The sequence below is a fragment of the Canis lupus genome, chromosome 37 (genome assembly GCF_003254725.2).
Source record: "Canis lupus dingo isolate Sandy chromosome 37, ASM325472v2, whole genome shotgun sequence".
Taxonomy (NCBI): Eukaryota; Metazoa; Chordata; class Mammalia; order Carnivora; family Canidae; genus Canis; species Canis lupus.
Window position 1 is genome coordinate 2,114,045 of NC_064279.1, and position 16,084 is coordinate 2,130,128.

A 16,084-nucleotide genomic window follows, 5' to 3' on the forward strand; every position below is an offset into this window, starting at 1 on the left:
GCCGATTCGCTTGGAAGGAAAGTCGGTTTTCCCCCCGTGGCTGTGTTCCATTTACTACTCACCGGCCACGCTGATGTCTGCGCAGGAACAAATCAGAGCCCCGGCCGGGTGTGCCGGTTAAATGTGAGCAGTTTTACGTTCACCTGGGGGTGCCGGGGTCTCAGGTTTGCCAATCTAAACACATTCGGCTTCTTGGAATGTTTTTATCTACCTTGAGGGAGCACGCGGAGCCGTCTGTGGGTTATAATTAGCACAGCCCACGTGCACTGAGATGGGGTCCTGCCCATAGCAGCGGTTTATGGTTCTTGGCTACCCTGTCCCGTAGGAGCTCACAGGCCTTTCCAGACGTTAGCTCATTAATTCTCCTAAGACCCAGTGTGAGTGAGATAGCGCGACCGTAGGTTCCCCCGAAGCCAGACTGCTTGCTTTCCATTCTAGACCTTCCAGGATTGTGGCCGGTGGGGGTGCCACGCTGGCGGTGGGTGGCGAGTGGAGAAGGGGGGGCTGGAGGTGGTTTTCGGACCCAGTTTTGGTGGTAGGTGGCATTCTCTGCTGCTGCCTTGCCCTTTGGGGCTCTGCAGGGCTTCCTCCGGGAAATAACGTTGGGGACAGCGGTGTTGGCTGCATTTCCTCCTCAGGGGACTGAACCCCACGGGGTGACTCTTGCAAGTGAGGCAGCTCTCTAGGTCATTAACTTGGGGTGCACCTGCTGGAAGCCCGCATGGGAAGAGCAGGTGAGCGCTTTGGGGTCAGAAGAAATGGGCGCCGGGCGGCGAGCGTCCCACGAGATCTGCTCTCTCCCCTCTCGGGGCTTTGCTGCCTGGGAACCCTGGGGGGTGGAAGTTGTCATCCCCGAGTTCTCAGGTCAGAAATTCAAATTCCAGAGATGAATTCCCTTGGACCCGAGCCTAGGGCTGCGGTCCGAAGCCTGTGCAATCCCATATCGGGCGGATCGAAAGGGAGTTCTAGGGCATGGTAAAGCCTTCTTGCTACAGAACCCGGAAAGCGGCCCTTCCCCCCTCCCCGCGTGGACACGAGGCTCCCCTTTCAAACAACCGTGCGTGGGCGTGAGGTGATGGGCGCGCGTGCCCCGTAGGTGTGAGGTCGCTCAGGCCAGCCAGGAAGGCTCCCCTGCCCGCGGCGCCACACCTGCGGGCCGGTCCCCTCCCTCGCGGCCAGAGTCTGCCTGGGGTCCCGGCCTGTTGTGCGGGACACGCGGAGACCTCCTTGCTTGTAGTCGCAAACCTTCAGTGTTGCCGCAGCAGCCGCTGTCACGTGTGTTCAAAAGCCCTCCTCCTTAATCTAGATGGTATATTCCCGTTTTCACAGTCGTACAAAACTTTTTTTTTTGAAGATTTTATTTACTTATTCATGAGAGACACAGAGAGAGAGGCAGAGACACAGGCAGAGGGAGAAGCAGGCTTCATGCCAGGAGCCTGACGCGGGACTCGATCCCGGGACCCTGGGGTCACGCCCTGGGACGAAGGCGGCGCTCAACCGCTGAGCCCCCCCCCCCCCCCCCCGGGCTTCCCTAAACTCTTTTTTTTTTTTTAAACCTGTCACTTTGTGAATCGTAATATTCCATGCTACTTTTCAACTCCTTAAATAACTGACCCGTTCCGGGGATCAAGGGTAGCTGAGTCCTGGTTGGCCTGTCCACCTGGAGGCCGGCCTTTTTCCACCCTGACAGAAGCAAACCTTGACTCTGATGCTGAGTCGTTCCTGGCCTGTCTCTGCCGATGGGGAGAGACCCTCCGGGATGTTAACTCTTAAAATGACCAGAGTGTTGAATTCTAGTCGCCCCTCCCATTCACGGAGATTTTTAGGATTAAAGTCTGGCTTCCCGGTTCACGGGCTTCCATATGCTTTTAGCTATTTGTTTTCAGGCCGTGTCCGGATCGCTCCGACTTTATCCTCGTCCGACCATTGAATGGTCTTCATATTACCCTGACTTTGAACATAAGGCAGTAACCTACTGGATGGGAATTGCCCGTAGTTGAGCCTATTTCTTCCCTAATCTGAGATTCTAACAGAAACCAACCTACCAGCCATCCCTTAAATATTCATGACAAGAAGCTGCAGAGAAGGGGGGGGGGACCCTCAAGATGTAGTGGCCTTAACAGTAGAATCAAGAACCGGGTGATCGGATGTATGCTGGGCCCACGTTCCCTGGGCTCTGGGGAGCCCCGCACAGCACCCCCGTGGCCCTCTGCCCCCCGCCCCCCCCAGCCTGGACTGTCTTCTCCTTCGCAAACTGTGCCACGTGAGCAGATTGTCCTCCACTTGCCCTCTAGGTTGGTAAATACTGAGGAACCGTCGTGCCCTTTGGCTTCTGTCCCAAGGCTCTCCCCGTTCTCCGTGTGTCAGCTGAGGCTCTCCGGTGACCCTGTGCCGCTGCGCCACCAGGAAGGACTGAGTGGGTAGAAATGGTCCTGGCAGGAGGGGCAGCCAGTGTCTCCGACGGCCTTCACCCCCCGCTGGCCACTGGCCGCCCCGGGCCCGAGTGTCCCCCGCCGGCCGGCCAGGGCTGCATGGGGAGCACCTCGACCCCTCCGGGGAGGCCAGCCCACCGCGGCGGCTGTGAGCCGGGGCTGCTGCCCGGGAGCCGGGGCCACTCGAGCCGGGCCAGCCTGGACGGCAGGGCGCTGGGCCCGAGCCTGGGCCTGGGCCTGGGGCCGCCGTCGGGCCGCACTCTGGGCCCCCCTCCCGGCCCGCCCGCCGCTCCTCCTGCGCGCTGGCTCCCCTGCCCGGGACGGACGGCCTGGCCAGCTCGCTTCCTGGCACTGGCCTGGCCGGGGCGCCGTCAGGGCCTGGGCACCCTGGTGCGTGGCCGCGGCTGGGGCTGGCAGGGACGTGAGCCGGGGGAGCAAGGCCGGGATCACTGTGTGGGGGCTTGAGCCCGGTAGGGGTTGTTGTGCAGGTGGTGCAAGGTGTGTGACACCAAACCTAGCATTGTGGGCTTTTCCGGTGCACAGCTCCGCGGTGCTGCTGGCCCGTCCCGCGTCCCTCTGCGGCCACCTGCCCAGCCACAGCACCCACCGGCTGCCCCCCGGCGGCCTTAGCACCCGTGGGGAGGGCGCCCCAGGGCGTCGGCCCGTCTGCAGCTGCCCGAGGTCCCTTAGCCTGCGTCCTCCAGTGTCGTCCGTGGGGGAGTCCCCGTCCGAGTGCCCCGGCGGTGCGCACATGCCCGGTCTGTTGGCCGCTCAGCCGCCCGCTGCCACGTGGGTGCTCTGGGAACTCGGGTGTGCGCCCCTGTCTTCCGATCCCTGCTTATACCCCCGAGTGCAGTCGCGGGGTGACAGGCGCTTCCGCGTTTTATTCTGAGGGTCCGCTGGGGACCTCGCACCGACTCAGGGAGGCTTGGAGGCAGAGCTTACCCGGCCAGGCCGGCCCCGAGACCCAGCCTGGGTGGCCTGGGCGTGGGGGCAGGGGCTGGACGGCGAGGCCCCGGCAGGAGGGGACGGGGGTTGAGCTCGGGCTGTCCCCGCGGGGAGGAGGGGACGGGGGGCCACGAGGGATGATGCCCATGTGACGGAGACGTGAGCGGGCTCCGGGGGCAGGAAGCAAGAGGCCGGGGGAGGCCAAGGGTGAGAAAGTGGGTCTGCTGTGACTTTGTGGGATATAGGGAAAGTAGGAGGGCTTTGCCTTCGTTTTGCGGGTATTTTGGTCCAGGAGGGCGGGAGGTAAAGGTTAGGACTTGTGTGGACGTTAAGCTTAGCCGAGCGGGAGAGGTGGTTGGTGCGCAGTCTCTTGACCATACGGGTCGCTAATCTGAGGGGGGAGACGGTGAGGAATCAAGGGGCAGATGGTCAGGCCACTTGGTTGAGTTTCAGAGCAGTAGGGACGTTACCGCTGTACCTTCATTAAGCTTCTTGCAGATGTTCCCGATTCCTACCTTGGGGCCATAAATGTATAAATTCATCAGAATTTATAAAACTGGAAATTATGGCCAATCCATTGGTTGTAAAACTCAGGTTTCCTAAGGAGCCTTAATGAATTGAAAAGGATTTCGACCAGAATGTGAAGGTGTTGAGTTTGGCTTGTGTGTCACTCCTACGGTGAGTACGTGTGTTGCGTTTAACCATTAAAAGGTTTTTCGAAACTTCAAACGTGGCTTGTTTTCTTGATTCTCACTGGACTGTGAGCTCCTGGACGGGGCGGCTTGGGGAAGGGCAGGTGCCATGATTATTCGTAGCCTGTCGCCAGCACTTAACACGATGCCAGAGACCAGCAGGGTTCACTACTGTAAATGGTGGTTGAGCTGAATGGCACGGAAATTTAATCTAGCCACTGTCAGAGACGAGATCTGTGCTATTTTAAAAGTCCTAGGAAGGAAATTCCAGTTTTTCTTAGTCATTTGGCTCATTGTTTTAGGTACTAAACCGCGTCCTATAGACTTGGCCCCTCTTCCGCCTTTGTTCTGCCACCAGGATTTGCAGAGATTTGTTTTTGTTCACGAAATCTTGCTACATCGGCCCAGTTTTGTTACTTAAATGTGTTTCTCATGTTATTCTTAAAAGCTTTAGTGATCTCTTTGGGAGTCCGTGGCTCAATTCTGCTTCCTGTCCTTTGTGGATAATATTATGTTTTCAGAGGAATGGATCAAAGTGTCTGCAGTCGTTTTTTTTTTTTTTTTTTTTTCTTTTTTTTTGCCTTCTGGTCAGACCCACCATGGCAGCTGCAAGAACGTGCATTATTGAAGGATTCTGTTGTCAGCCGTAAATCTGCGTACTTGTTTTCCCTTTGTAGCTCTCTGAATGCCTACCAGGAGCTGAGGCCGGGCACCGTGCCTTTGGGGAAATAAAGATAAATAAGCCGTGACTCCTGACACCAAAGAGCTGATGCTCCAGACAAGGGGCTGTCACGCGTACATGACCACCCTGCAGGGAGGCCAAGGGTGGCACCGGAGTCAGATACGAGCAATTGCTATTGCGCGGAGGGGATTCTCTGAAGATGTTGCCTCTGACGCAGGCTGCTAATGACGTTGTGGTGGATGGGACTTCAGCATCCTCGCTTACAGCTGACAAAGCAGTAGAGGTCCGCTTTCATGACGTTTTCCAGCAAGTGGTTTTTATGGCTTTGCTTTCGAAGTTCCCTCCACTTTGAAATTATGCTAATGATTTGATATTAATCCTTGTGAGTCCCCACGACCTCAGCTCTGATTTGTAACTGTCCTTTCACATTCTGCAGTAAAACTGTTTCTCAACTTAAAAACATTCGTTGGTTCTCATCTGTGTTACCCCAAGAGCTTTGACCAACGCGGGAGGCCCCTGGATGCTTTATGTTAGCTTGTGCTGCATCTTTTCTTAGTTGTTGTTCGGTTGTTAGTAAATCAGTTAATTATCAACTTGGAATAGCTTTTCACTGTTGCTTTTTGATATCGGATGGAGAAACTGTACCTTTCATAGGGATGTGCCCTCTGGTCTGGCTGTGTGCGGGGCCCTTGTCGTGGAGAATGCTGGTCTTGGCTCCCAAGCACAGACGACATTAACATTGTACGTGGCTTGTAATTGAAGGTTGGTGATGGGGATAGACCACTTCTATGTAAATACGAGGCTGCAGGTGACCATTTTAATTTGGCTATAGGATGTTTGTGCTGCATTTTCTTTTGGATTCTGAGGAACTTTTGAAATGATGTTCCCAATATTTTAGGTCGTATTTTTACACTGAGAAAGAGGCCAGTAAATGAATTGGTATCCATTGAAATACAGGTAGTCACTTTGGAAGTTTATGAGGTGAGAGTGGGTTGGGGAAAGAAGAGTTGGAGTCAAATAGTTTGTTTTTCTTAGATGGACAAACAGGTGAAAAGCTGGGGCAGGGGATCCCTGGGTGGCTCAGCGGTTTAGCGCCTGCCTTTGGCCCAGGGCGCGATGCTGGAGTCCCAGGATCGAGTCCCACATCGGGCTCCCTGCATGGAGCCTGCTTCTCCCTCTGCCTGTGTCTCTGCCTCTCTCTCTCTCTCTCTCTCTCTATCATAAATAAATAAATAAATAAATAAATAAATAAATAAATAAATCTTAAAAAAAGAAAAACAACCGTTTAAAAAAAAAAGGAAAGAAAAGGTGGGGCAGCCGTGGAACCATCGTGCAGCAGCAGGTGGGCTGATGGCTGGGCTGGTAGATCAGCACCCTTCTATAGAGAGACTCTGCCTCCAGGCTCCTCTGTGGTTCCTCCAAAGGCTTCCCCAGTGATTATATTTTGTAGGTTGCTTTCACCAATGTTGGGAGAAAAAAGGTTAGGTTGTACATAATAATGAAGCCGTGACTGTGGCGTGATACCGTATCCTGGGTACTGTGCGCAGTGTTCGTGTCAGCTAGGGATCTTGGTTGTGTGCAACCGAGAATGACGTAGGGACTTACAGAATTGCAGAGAGGCTGGAAGGCCAGGGAAGGATTCAGGCTTGGAAGACAGGCGGGAAGCAAAGAAAGGCTGGAGGGCTGGGCAGGAGGATCCAGAGCAGAAGCCACGGCACAGGGACCTCCTGGTCTTCATGCTGCAGCTGTTGGGGCCGTGAGTGAGGAGTGTCACCCCAGCTGTTCCCCAGCTTTCCCCATCACCCAGGACTCCCAGTCCCAGGACGATGTGATTGTGCATGAGCTGTGTTCCCAGGGGTGGAGAGAGCAGATCTGTCTCCTCTGAATTCTGCAGTGGGAACTAGGTGCTACTTCTCCCTAGATGGCTTGTCATCTGGAGGTAACTGGGGACTCCCTAAAAGGGAGATTAAGTACAAATAGGAGTAGGACTGGGTACTGGATAGTGTCCCTTGGAAAAGAGAATGTCAGCAATGGCTCTCCCCTTTGCCCAACATTCACCTACACCTTTCTTACCATCCTTACGCTTATGAAAATAAGACGCCCCAGTCAGCATGTTATGTACGGCTCTTCTCTGTATGGCTGAGAGCGTATCCGAACCCTCTTCAGAGGCCCTATTTTTGGAGAAGATCTCCTTTGTCCACTGTCTTCCATGGCCGCATTTGAGATGAGCATTGGGGAACATCGCTTGGGCAGGGGCTGCAGTGCGCTAGTGGTGTGTTATTGTGGCTCTTAGGAGTTGGAGGTCTTGGGGTTCATTGTCTTAAGGGTTGAGTCTTTGATAAGTCCTTTCAGCCAGGCTTCTGTGGCAGCAGGGGTTCCTTAAAAGTGTTTTTAGGATTTATTTGATTCCATGGACTAGTAGCCAAAATCAGAAATATTGCCAACTCCCAAGGTTTTGAACCTAGGACTTCTCTCCTGGCAGTGGCATCTAGCCTTGGATGATCCGCGCAGTAGCTTAGGTCTTGGTTTGATAGAATCCACCTGGGAATAGTTAGGAGGCGTAAGAAGCAGTAGTGTGGGTGATGCCTCTCTTGTGCTGCATCTTCATGGTGGGAGTGCTGTCCCTTCCTCAGGTCATAGAGGTGACCTACCTGGTGCTCAGGTCGAGTCACATTTCCTCTGCATTTCCTGCCTCCAGCCAGAGTGACTCTGTTTAGCAGCACCATATATTCCCCGCTCTGGCTTTCAGACAGGCCAGTTTCACAGCAGGCCTATCTTTTTCTTGTAGATCCTTAGGAAGTAGCCAAAATATAATCTAGCATCTGCATTTCTCTTGAATTCTGTAAAGTTGGAGGCACAAGGTCCAAGTCGTAAGGCACTAGCAGCCGTGGTTGGAATCACTTGTTTGCTATCTCTGATATCCGAGCTGATCATCTTGCCGGTCCAAGATGGTAGGTCCTCATGCCCTCCATCCTCTGGCCTTAGCTCAGCCAATCCAAGCTCCTTAGTGTGTCACTTCTGACATCCCACTTCCTCGTACCAGCTTCGTCTAATAGGTAAGATGTTTTCTGTTGCAAATAATAGAAGATCCAGCTCCAGCAGCTTAGACAATATGGATAATTAATTGGCCTCCGTGTGTGTGTGTGTGTGTGTGTGTGTGTGTGTGTGTGTGTAGATTTAAGAGCTGTGGATCAGGTTTCAATTGCAATTTGATCTAGAGGCGTGTGATGTCATTAGGGCTCCTGCACTAATTCTCAGTTTTGTTTCTTTGGGTTTTTTGGCCCTGCTTTCTTCCATGTGTTGCCATCCTCCTCAGGATGTTGTTAATGTGTTGCTACCCCCCTCCACGAAAGCCGACCATGGCCATGGCCATGGCAGTTCCACGTGTCACATCTGTAAATTGTGCCCCCAGAGGTGGATAGAACCTTTGTCCTGATAGAGCAAACCAAAGCCTGAGGTTAGATGACCAGCCCTGAATCAGTTACAGTGGCTGGAAGATGGAAATGTGTCGGTTGGCTTAGTCTAGATGATGTACTACGTTCCTGGCACTTGGGATACAGCTGACTTCCTTAGAAGAACATGGGTTTCCGTGGGTTTCGGATACACCGAGATGTATCCTCGGTGCTTTACGTCCGTGCTCATCAAACTCTCCCATGTGACTTCCTCTGATAGTTTATGGCAACCTTGAGTTAGTGATTCTGAACCAAACCGAGGCTGGACCCAGTAGTCACAGTAGGGCGATCAGTCCATCGGTAGGATGCGAGGAAGGCGCCTCCATGCCAATCTTCTCCGTGTCCATTTTTACCCGGCGAATGAGGGGAGGGGGGTGTCGCTGTTTCCCACCCCAAAGTTCTTAGGTGCTAAAAAAGACAAAAACGCAAGAATCCGGAAGAGGAACGAAACTGTGCTTGAGTAACTAAACGAATGTTGGTATCGCCTTTGTAGCTGACATACTTTATTGTTGTGTTCTGATTTGCAAAAGTTGTGTTTTCAGAATTTTTCACTTTTACCAATTCCCTGTAGCTCAGATTTGTTTTGTCCTCTCCACCGCTTTGGGCTGTGAAGTTGGGATAGAAGTGTAAAAATTAGAACCCATACAAACCTGCCTGAAACTTGTATTTGAAATGGTGGTAAAGCAGTTTTAATTACAGAGAAAGATTGCTTAATTATTGTTACCTGCAGCAAAGTCCTTGTCTTTCCATAAATAGACTTTATACACAGCCCCCGGGGCAGAGAGTTCCCTTTCAGCCTCTGCTTAAATTGCTGGTTTGAGGTGGTTATTTTTGAAACCCTTCTCAGGTTGACTTCCCCCTTAATCCCTAAACCATCTTCCCTCATCTGCCAAATTATATGTAATGCATCGCAGCTAGAGTGCTTTTGGCATTTCATGAGTCTGAGAACTTGAGATTTGATTTAAATGTTAATTTATTGCAACAAAGGTTGGGCACTCACGTTCCTATTCCTGTGCACGTCTTTCTATGGACTTGGCGCGAGGCCAGAGGCTCTCCCCGGCTCCTACTGCGTCTCCTGGAGAGTGGCAGGAGCCCCCTCTCCCACCTATTTGTTTTAAAACAGAGTCTGGCCTCGTTCAAAATGCATGAAACCATTCTATTGTTGGGTTTTAGTAATACCCAGGATTATTTATTCTAGGTGTAGTGTGCATGAAATAAAAAAAGTACATATTAACAGAAACGGTAACTCTGTTTTCTTCTTTTGAATGTTAAAATGCTTCCTTAGTGGGTTGTCTTTGTTTATGAGAGGCCTTTCCTTTCTGCTTCTTCTCATCTTTCTATTTTGGGTTTTCAGTGCACACTTAAAATTTTTTTTCTAATAGGGTCAGAAATAAAGGATGTGTTTGTGGATTCATATAAATCATAGTTATTTGTAATAAAGAATTATATAATTCTCACCCCTTCCCCGTTCTCTCGAAAATTGCCCAAGTAAATATAATTTCCTTTGCCTCTAGGATACCTACTAGATGTTCTAGACTAGAATAGAAGACGTTTATTTAAATTGTTATCCTACACAAGCAGACCAACCTTTGTGTAAGATGTAATATGCCTGGATGGCTCCTTGATGAGAAGAACTAAATGTACTTTTTCCTCAATATTAGGGACATGAATATATATGAGTATTTATTGATATCCTGGAGTAGTCTTTAGTGTTAGTGTACTGAAAGTATACAAAATTGACTTCTGATTGGAAGCATTTAGAGGGAATGTCTCAGAAGAATGTGGATGTACATCCTGGTTATATTAGAAAAAGTAACATAAAGCACACCCTCATTTCCTATGTTTGTATATTCGAAGGAATTTTCGTAGTCTTGACAAGGATTGCATTTGAGGGCGTGGAGAGTTGACCTCCCACTTTGGGGCTGCACCTTTCACATCAGTGGTGAGGGTAGGATGCTGCCTTTGTAGTGTTTCCACCTGGTAGGCTTTCAGACTGAGCTGGAGGGAAACTGTAGTATTTCTGGTCTATTTATTGCATGTTCATTTGGTTTTTGCTGTCGTAGTGATGTGTCTGTTGGGATGAGAATGGAGAACATTGAGGTGAGTCTTGGCAGGTTATATGGGCAACCTCTGATTTACAACTGGGTTGTGTTCCTTTATGAGTCAGTGTTGATGCCTAGAATGAAATTTCCCCCCAGAGGTGCAGTGTTAGAAGTGGTGATTGAGTTCTTTAACACAAAATATAATGCACTTTTAAGTAATCATGAGCAAAATTGCTTATGGCTCTGAGCTTCCTTATCGTAAAATGGGGATAACGATACCAGTAACTACCTCATAGAGTTTTTGTGAAGATTAAATGAATGAATGCATGTAAAATTCTTGATAATGGTGTTTGATGTGTAGCCAGTACTCAAGTACTAATATCATCTTAAGACCATTATTTCCTGGGGTAATACATTCTGAATTTCATCATGGAGTACTGAGATGCCATCTTACGGGAAGCAAGTCCATACAGGTTCAAGTCTGACCTTGATATGCAAGGGCTGGTGGAAAGATATGGTTGGTTTCTCTTGCTAGAGTTTTGCAACCTCTGTCTGGGGAGAGAGGATGGTGTAAAAAGGCGTAAACTTCCACTTACAAAATAAAAAAGTCATGAGGATGAAAAATACAACGTAAGGAATATAGTCCGTAATACCATGACTTTATAATAATATTGTAGGAACCTTGTGGTGGGCATTTCATGACGTATGTACATGTTGAATCACTGTGTTGTACACCTGCAACTAATATAATACTGTATGTCAGCTCTACTTCACTTAAAAAAAAAAAAGAAAAGAAAAGAAAACAGAGACTGTGGTTTCCCAGTGGCTCCTTCTGTAGGTGGACTTAGCCTGGAATGATGGACTGGGAGGGAGGTTTGAGCATCTGGGGCTTCTAGCGGCTTTGCAGTGGCTGCGGCTGTGTCAGGGGCTTCTGATGGAGGTTGTGGGGAGGGGAGGGTACTGCGTTCGAGAGGCAGAGGAGTGCCATTGGAAACGCCTGCCATTGCACTTCTCCAGTGGTACTAGAAGCTCATCTGAAATAATTTTGCCCATTTAAATGTTCCCTTTTCCCCCCTCTTTCCTATAGGAAGAGACAATGGCCAAAATGGAGGTGAAAACGTCACTTCTGGACAATATGATTGGGGTTGGAGATATGGTTCTCCTAGAGCCTCTCAATGAGGACACCTTCATCAATAACCTCAAGAAGCGCTTTGACCATAATGAAATATATGTGAGTATACCCCAAAGGCCACCCGTGGGGTTTAGACTTTAATGTTTTGTGGCAGAGAGCTGGCTTCTCTTCTCCAGACTCTTCTTTTTTCTATTTGTTTATCAGAGTCCAGAGCTACTTGTGTATGCTCTCAGGAAGAGTTTTGTGTTAGCTCATTAGGCACATGAGTAATACCGATTAGTCGAGTGAGTCTGTTTTTCACACGGTGTTTGTAGAGTGCCGACCGCGTGCAGAGCCTTGCCTGGGTGTTGGAGGCATTGTAAAGCAAGGAGAATGCTGAGTTCCTATCCTGTGAGGAACAGGTATTCAGGAGGAGTTTTAAAATTAGGGGCATCTTCTTGGATGCCTTCATAAAATTAGAACTCATTGACTCAATGAGTAGCCCTTCCCTGTCCCCATATCTAACCTCCGAGAAGCTACTCGTTAAAATGCAAGGCAGTGACCTGTCAAAAGAGACATGAACCTTGTTGACATTTGTCCTCAGTAGAGACAGAAGTAGATTATCAGGTAAGAATATAGGTTTGCTCCCTGGAGATTTGGGGCTGGTCCTGTCCCTCTACATGGAAGTATAGTGTCATACACAAAAATGAAAACATATAAAGATAAATGATATTGGGAGAATGTTTATGTTGTAAAAATTCTTTATAAAGGATTTCACATTGTTAGTCTAACTATGTATTCCTTAAATACATGTAAGGAGTAAAGAATACATTCATAGGCAGCTTTTTAGGAATTTGCGTAAAGCCCTGACGTTTGCATCTCTTCAGGTAGAGGTGTGTTGTTAACTAAACCAAGAAAATGGGGCGCTGATTCCCTGTCCCAGCTGCTGAGAAGGAAACTGGATGCGGTGGGCGGAAGTCATTTTACTAGATTCAGCCTCCTCACTCCTGAGTGCTTTCCCCCACCTTTTTATGGTGTATCCTTGTTTGGAGATGAGTTGGATTATTGGGACAAGCTGAATATTTTTCTGTCTGTCAATGTGGGAACAGTAGGAAGAAATATATTTATTTTTTTAAATTTAAATCCAATTTGCCAACATATAGCATAACACCCCGTGCTCATCGTGTCCAGTGCCCCCCCTCAGTGCCCATCACCCAGTCACCCCGTCCCCCTGCCCGCCGCCCCTTCCACTACCCCTTGTTTGTTTCCCGGAGTCAAGAGTCTCTCATGGTTTGTCTCCTTCTCTTACTTCTTCCCCCTCAGTTCCCCAGCACAAGGAAATATAAATAAATAAATAGAGAGCTTTGTAACTGATGCAAGTATGATCAATTATTACTTTTGTGGAACAAATATATTTAAAAAATGATAGGCAAATCTGTATTATTTTATACCATGTACAGTTTTCCTTTCCAGTTAGCCAATTATGTTTCAAGGATGACTTTGGATAATTAATTTCTTTTTTTAGAGGGGGTAGGGGCTGAGGACAAGGGAGAGAATCTTTATTTTTTTTATAAATTTATTTTTAATTGGTGTTCAATTTGCCAACATATAGAATAACATCCAGTGCTCATCCCATCAAGTGCCCCCACTCAGTGCCCGTCACCCAGTCACCCCCACCCTCCACCCACCTCCCCTTCTACCCCCCCCCCAGTTCGTTTCCCAGAGTTAGGAGTCTCTCATGTTCTGTCTCCCCTTTTATTTATTTATTTATTTATTTATTTATTTATTTATTTATTTATTTATGATAGTCACACAGAGAGAGAGAGAGAGGCAGAGACATAGGCAGAGGGAGAAGCAGGTTCCATGCACCGGGAGCCTGATGTGGGATTCGATCCCGGGTCTCCAGGATCGCGCCCTGGGCCAAAGGCAGGCGCCAAACCGCTGCGCCATCCAGGGATCCCTCCCTTTCTGATATTGAGAGAGAGAATCTTAAGCAGGCTCCACGCCCCACATGGAGTCCAACAAGGGGCTCAGTCTCATGACCCTGAGATTATGACCTGAGCCAAAGTCAAGAAGTTGGACCCAGGGTAATTAATTTCTTAAGGAAATGGTAGTGATCATCTGGAACTTGAACTTTTTCTCTTTCTTGATTTGTGCTGCTGGAAGTAGGGGAGGTTGACAGTCACTTGAGATATGTGGATACTGCTTTTGGAATATTAGTTTAATAACCAGATCCTCAGGTCAGGGATGTAGTTACATAAAATGTTGATTCAAATGGAAAAGGTATAAAATGCTGCTGCAGGGCAGGGAGGAGGTGGCGTCTGGTTTGGCAGTGAGGCCTGGTGTTACCTTCGCGCAGAGCGGAGCAGCTCGGCTTTCAGGTGGGAAAACTGTACGGCTCTGCAGCTTTCATTGAAAGTGTGGTCTGATATCAAATAAAAGACAGACTTTTAAACATTGGTCTTTGAGATGGAGATAGGAAGACTCAGTTCTATCGTAAGTAACGTTGCTGATCGTTTTTCTTTTTGGCTCTAAGAAGCACGGATCACTTTTCAAGGGATTGAAAATAGGCTGGAGAGCAGCACATTACATGCATTCACGTACCTGATTTTTTGTGCCCATTAAAATAAAACAATCCCCTTTCTAACAAAATGCCAAATGTTAATGTTCATGAGTCTTCAGCAGACGAAATGTCTGGGTTTCAGCCCTACATAATTTTATTTTCTCACCATTTGAGGAATGCTCTTTCTGGTATAACAAAAACAAAAGCATGAAATTGCTTTCTGCTTCCAGGTATTCATATCAATTAATGTTTTCCAAGGTACGTTAGGGCTCACATTTTCGTGAGATGTGTGCCTTCATTTTGTAACTAAACGTACTTGCAACATACTGGAGGGTTGGGCATTCTCTACCTTAAGCAAAAAAAAAAGAAAATAAAATAAAAAGTTATATAGCGGTGTGTATAGTATGATCCTTTTTTTAATGGGGATTTATGGATGTGCACATGTGTTCGTATACTTGTGTGCACGTAGAGAAAGGCATGCTAACTTTAGGCACCACAGCACAGTGGAATGAGATATGGGGACAGGGAAGGGCTACTCTTTTAGATCTCTGTATTCTAGAACTCATTGAGTCAAGCATTTTTTTTTTTTAAAGATTTTATTTATTTATTCATGAGAGATACACAGAGAGAGGCTGAGACAAAGGCAGAGGGAGAAGCAGGCTCCATGCAGGGAGCCTGATGTGGAACTTGATCCCGGGACCCCGGGATCATGCCCTGAGCCAAAGGCAGACGCTTGACCACTGAGCCACTCAGGCATCCCACATGTATTGTTTTTGGTAATTAAAAAAAAAAATACCGCGCAATAAATTTGATTACTACACCTCTGCAACCCCCTATGTCCTGTATACCACCCTTGAGAAATCTGCTCCTGGCTCTTCTTCTGATAATATTCCTGCTTTGGTTTTGTTCATAGGTTGCTGTGGAATTATTTAGCCTGATGCCAGAGGCCATGCAGTTTTTTAGTACTTCACCTTGTTTTTAAATTCTTTCCCAGACAATGAAAGTGCAGGTTTTTTTTTGAAAATCTCTTTTGTAGTCTCAGAGTTTTATCCTGCAAAAGTGGACAATAGTCTACGATGATCCATCACGTGAACAAACCAGAAGCCATGGTTGATAAGGGGACCAGTGAATGGAAGGACCTTGGCATGGACTTGTGAATCCTGGCTATCCCTAGAGACTTGGCAGTGTCCTTTGTGAAGGACACTGCTCAGGGTCGGGGGCCCTCTTCTTCCATCCTGCCATCTATCCACTTGCCTCCATACCCTCAGGATCTGAAGAAATAGTCCCTGCCTTCACAGAGCCCTCACAAGGGGACTGGTTTGCCTCTAGATAATGAGTTATCAACTTTCCAGAGCATTCATAACCGTTAGTGATTTTCTGGATCTCTAGCCAGCTGACTTTGGAAGTAGAATTCCTTGTGATCCTGTCATAATAAACTGGAAGCTCTGGGTAGACCAATTGATTCATCGCATACCCCTGAACCACTGACTGTGGCCTGGGGACCAGAATGAACTGGGTGGCTTAAGAAACTGATGTCCAACCCCAGGATTGGGATAGGGTCAGTTTTCTTCCAGAGTAGATGGATGTATGTAAGTGGGTGAATATCCAACCAGGTATATTGATTAACATGTTAGGAAAAGGAGAGAAAGAAGGAGAAATTAATGCTGATGAGGTCACTGCTGTAAACCCATCACATGCTGGGTAGGGAGTTTGTGATGAAGTGGCTTTATGGATGTTGATACCTAGAGGGTGTGCCCCATGGGAAGCATTTATCATTTGAGGTGTAAACTTCAGGTGCACCCAAAGGCATGCTTCTCGGACTTCCTTCTGAAGAACTTCTAATGGCAAGAAGAGTAACCAGGTGCCGCAGGGACTGGAAACATAGTTGAAGTCCATCCACTTCAGAGAAATTCTGTTGAAATATTTGCTTCCAAAGTAATACGGTTTTATTTCTGTTCTGCAATGCCTATGGGTTTGTTTTTGTCGAATATGTTCCTTGCAACCTTTAGAGTAATAAGTATTTTTGGTACTGACAAGGACATTTAGTTTGTTTCCTATCTGAATTGTCAGATCACGGATCATCCAGATATGGAGGGACTGATATTAAATCAGTTTAATTTTAGGATCTTAAGCTAAACCAGTTGTGACTGAGACTGCTTTGA

At 48.1% G+C, this 16,084-nt stretch overlaps 1 protein-coding gene across 6 annotated transcripts in view; it reads left to right on the forward strand.

Annotated features, from left to right (window-relative positions):
* MYO1B (myosin IB) overlaps positions 1–16,084 on the forward strand; it is a 175,829-nt gene that overhangs the window by 19,283 nt on the left and 140,462 nt on the right. For 5 of the 6 annotated variants that reach the window (XM_035710833.2, XM_049106459.1, XM_049106461.1 and 2 more), the window contains one exon: positions 11,336–11,479. In XM_035710833.2, the coding sequence (XP_035566726.1) occupies positions 11,345–11,479 (135 nt within the window). In that variant the 5' untranslated portion in view covers positions 11,336–11,344. Of the gene's footprint in view, positions 1–11,335; positions 11,480–16,084 lie in introns of those variants that run through there. The other variant, XM_049106463.1, reaches the window with a different exon arrangement.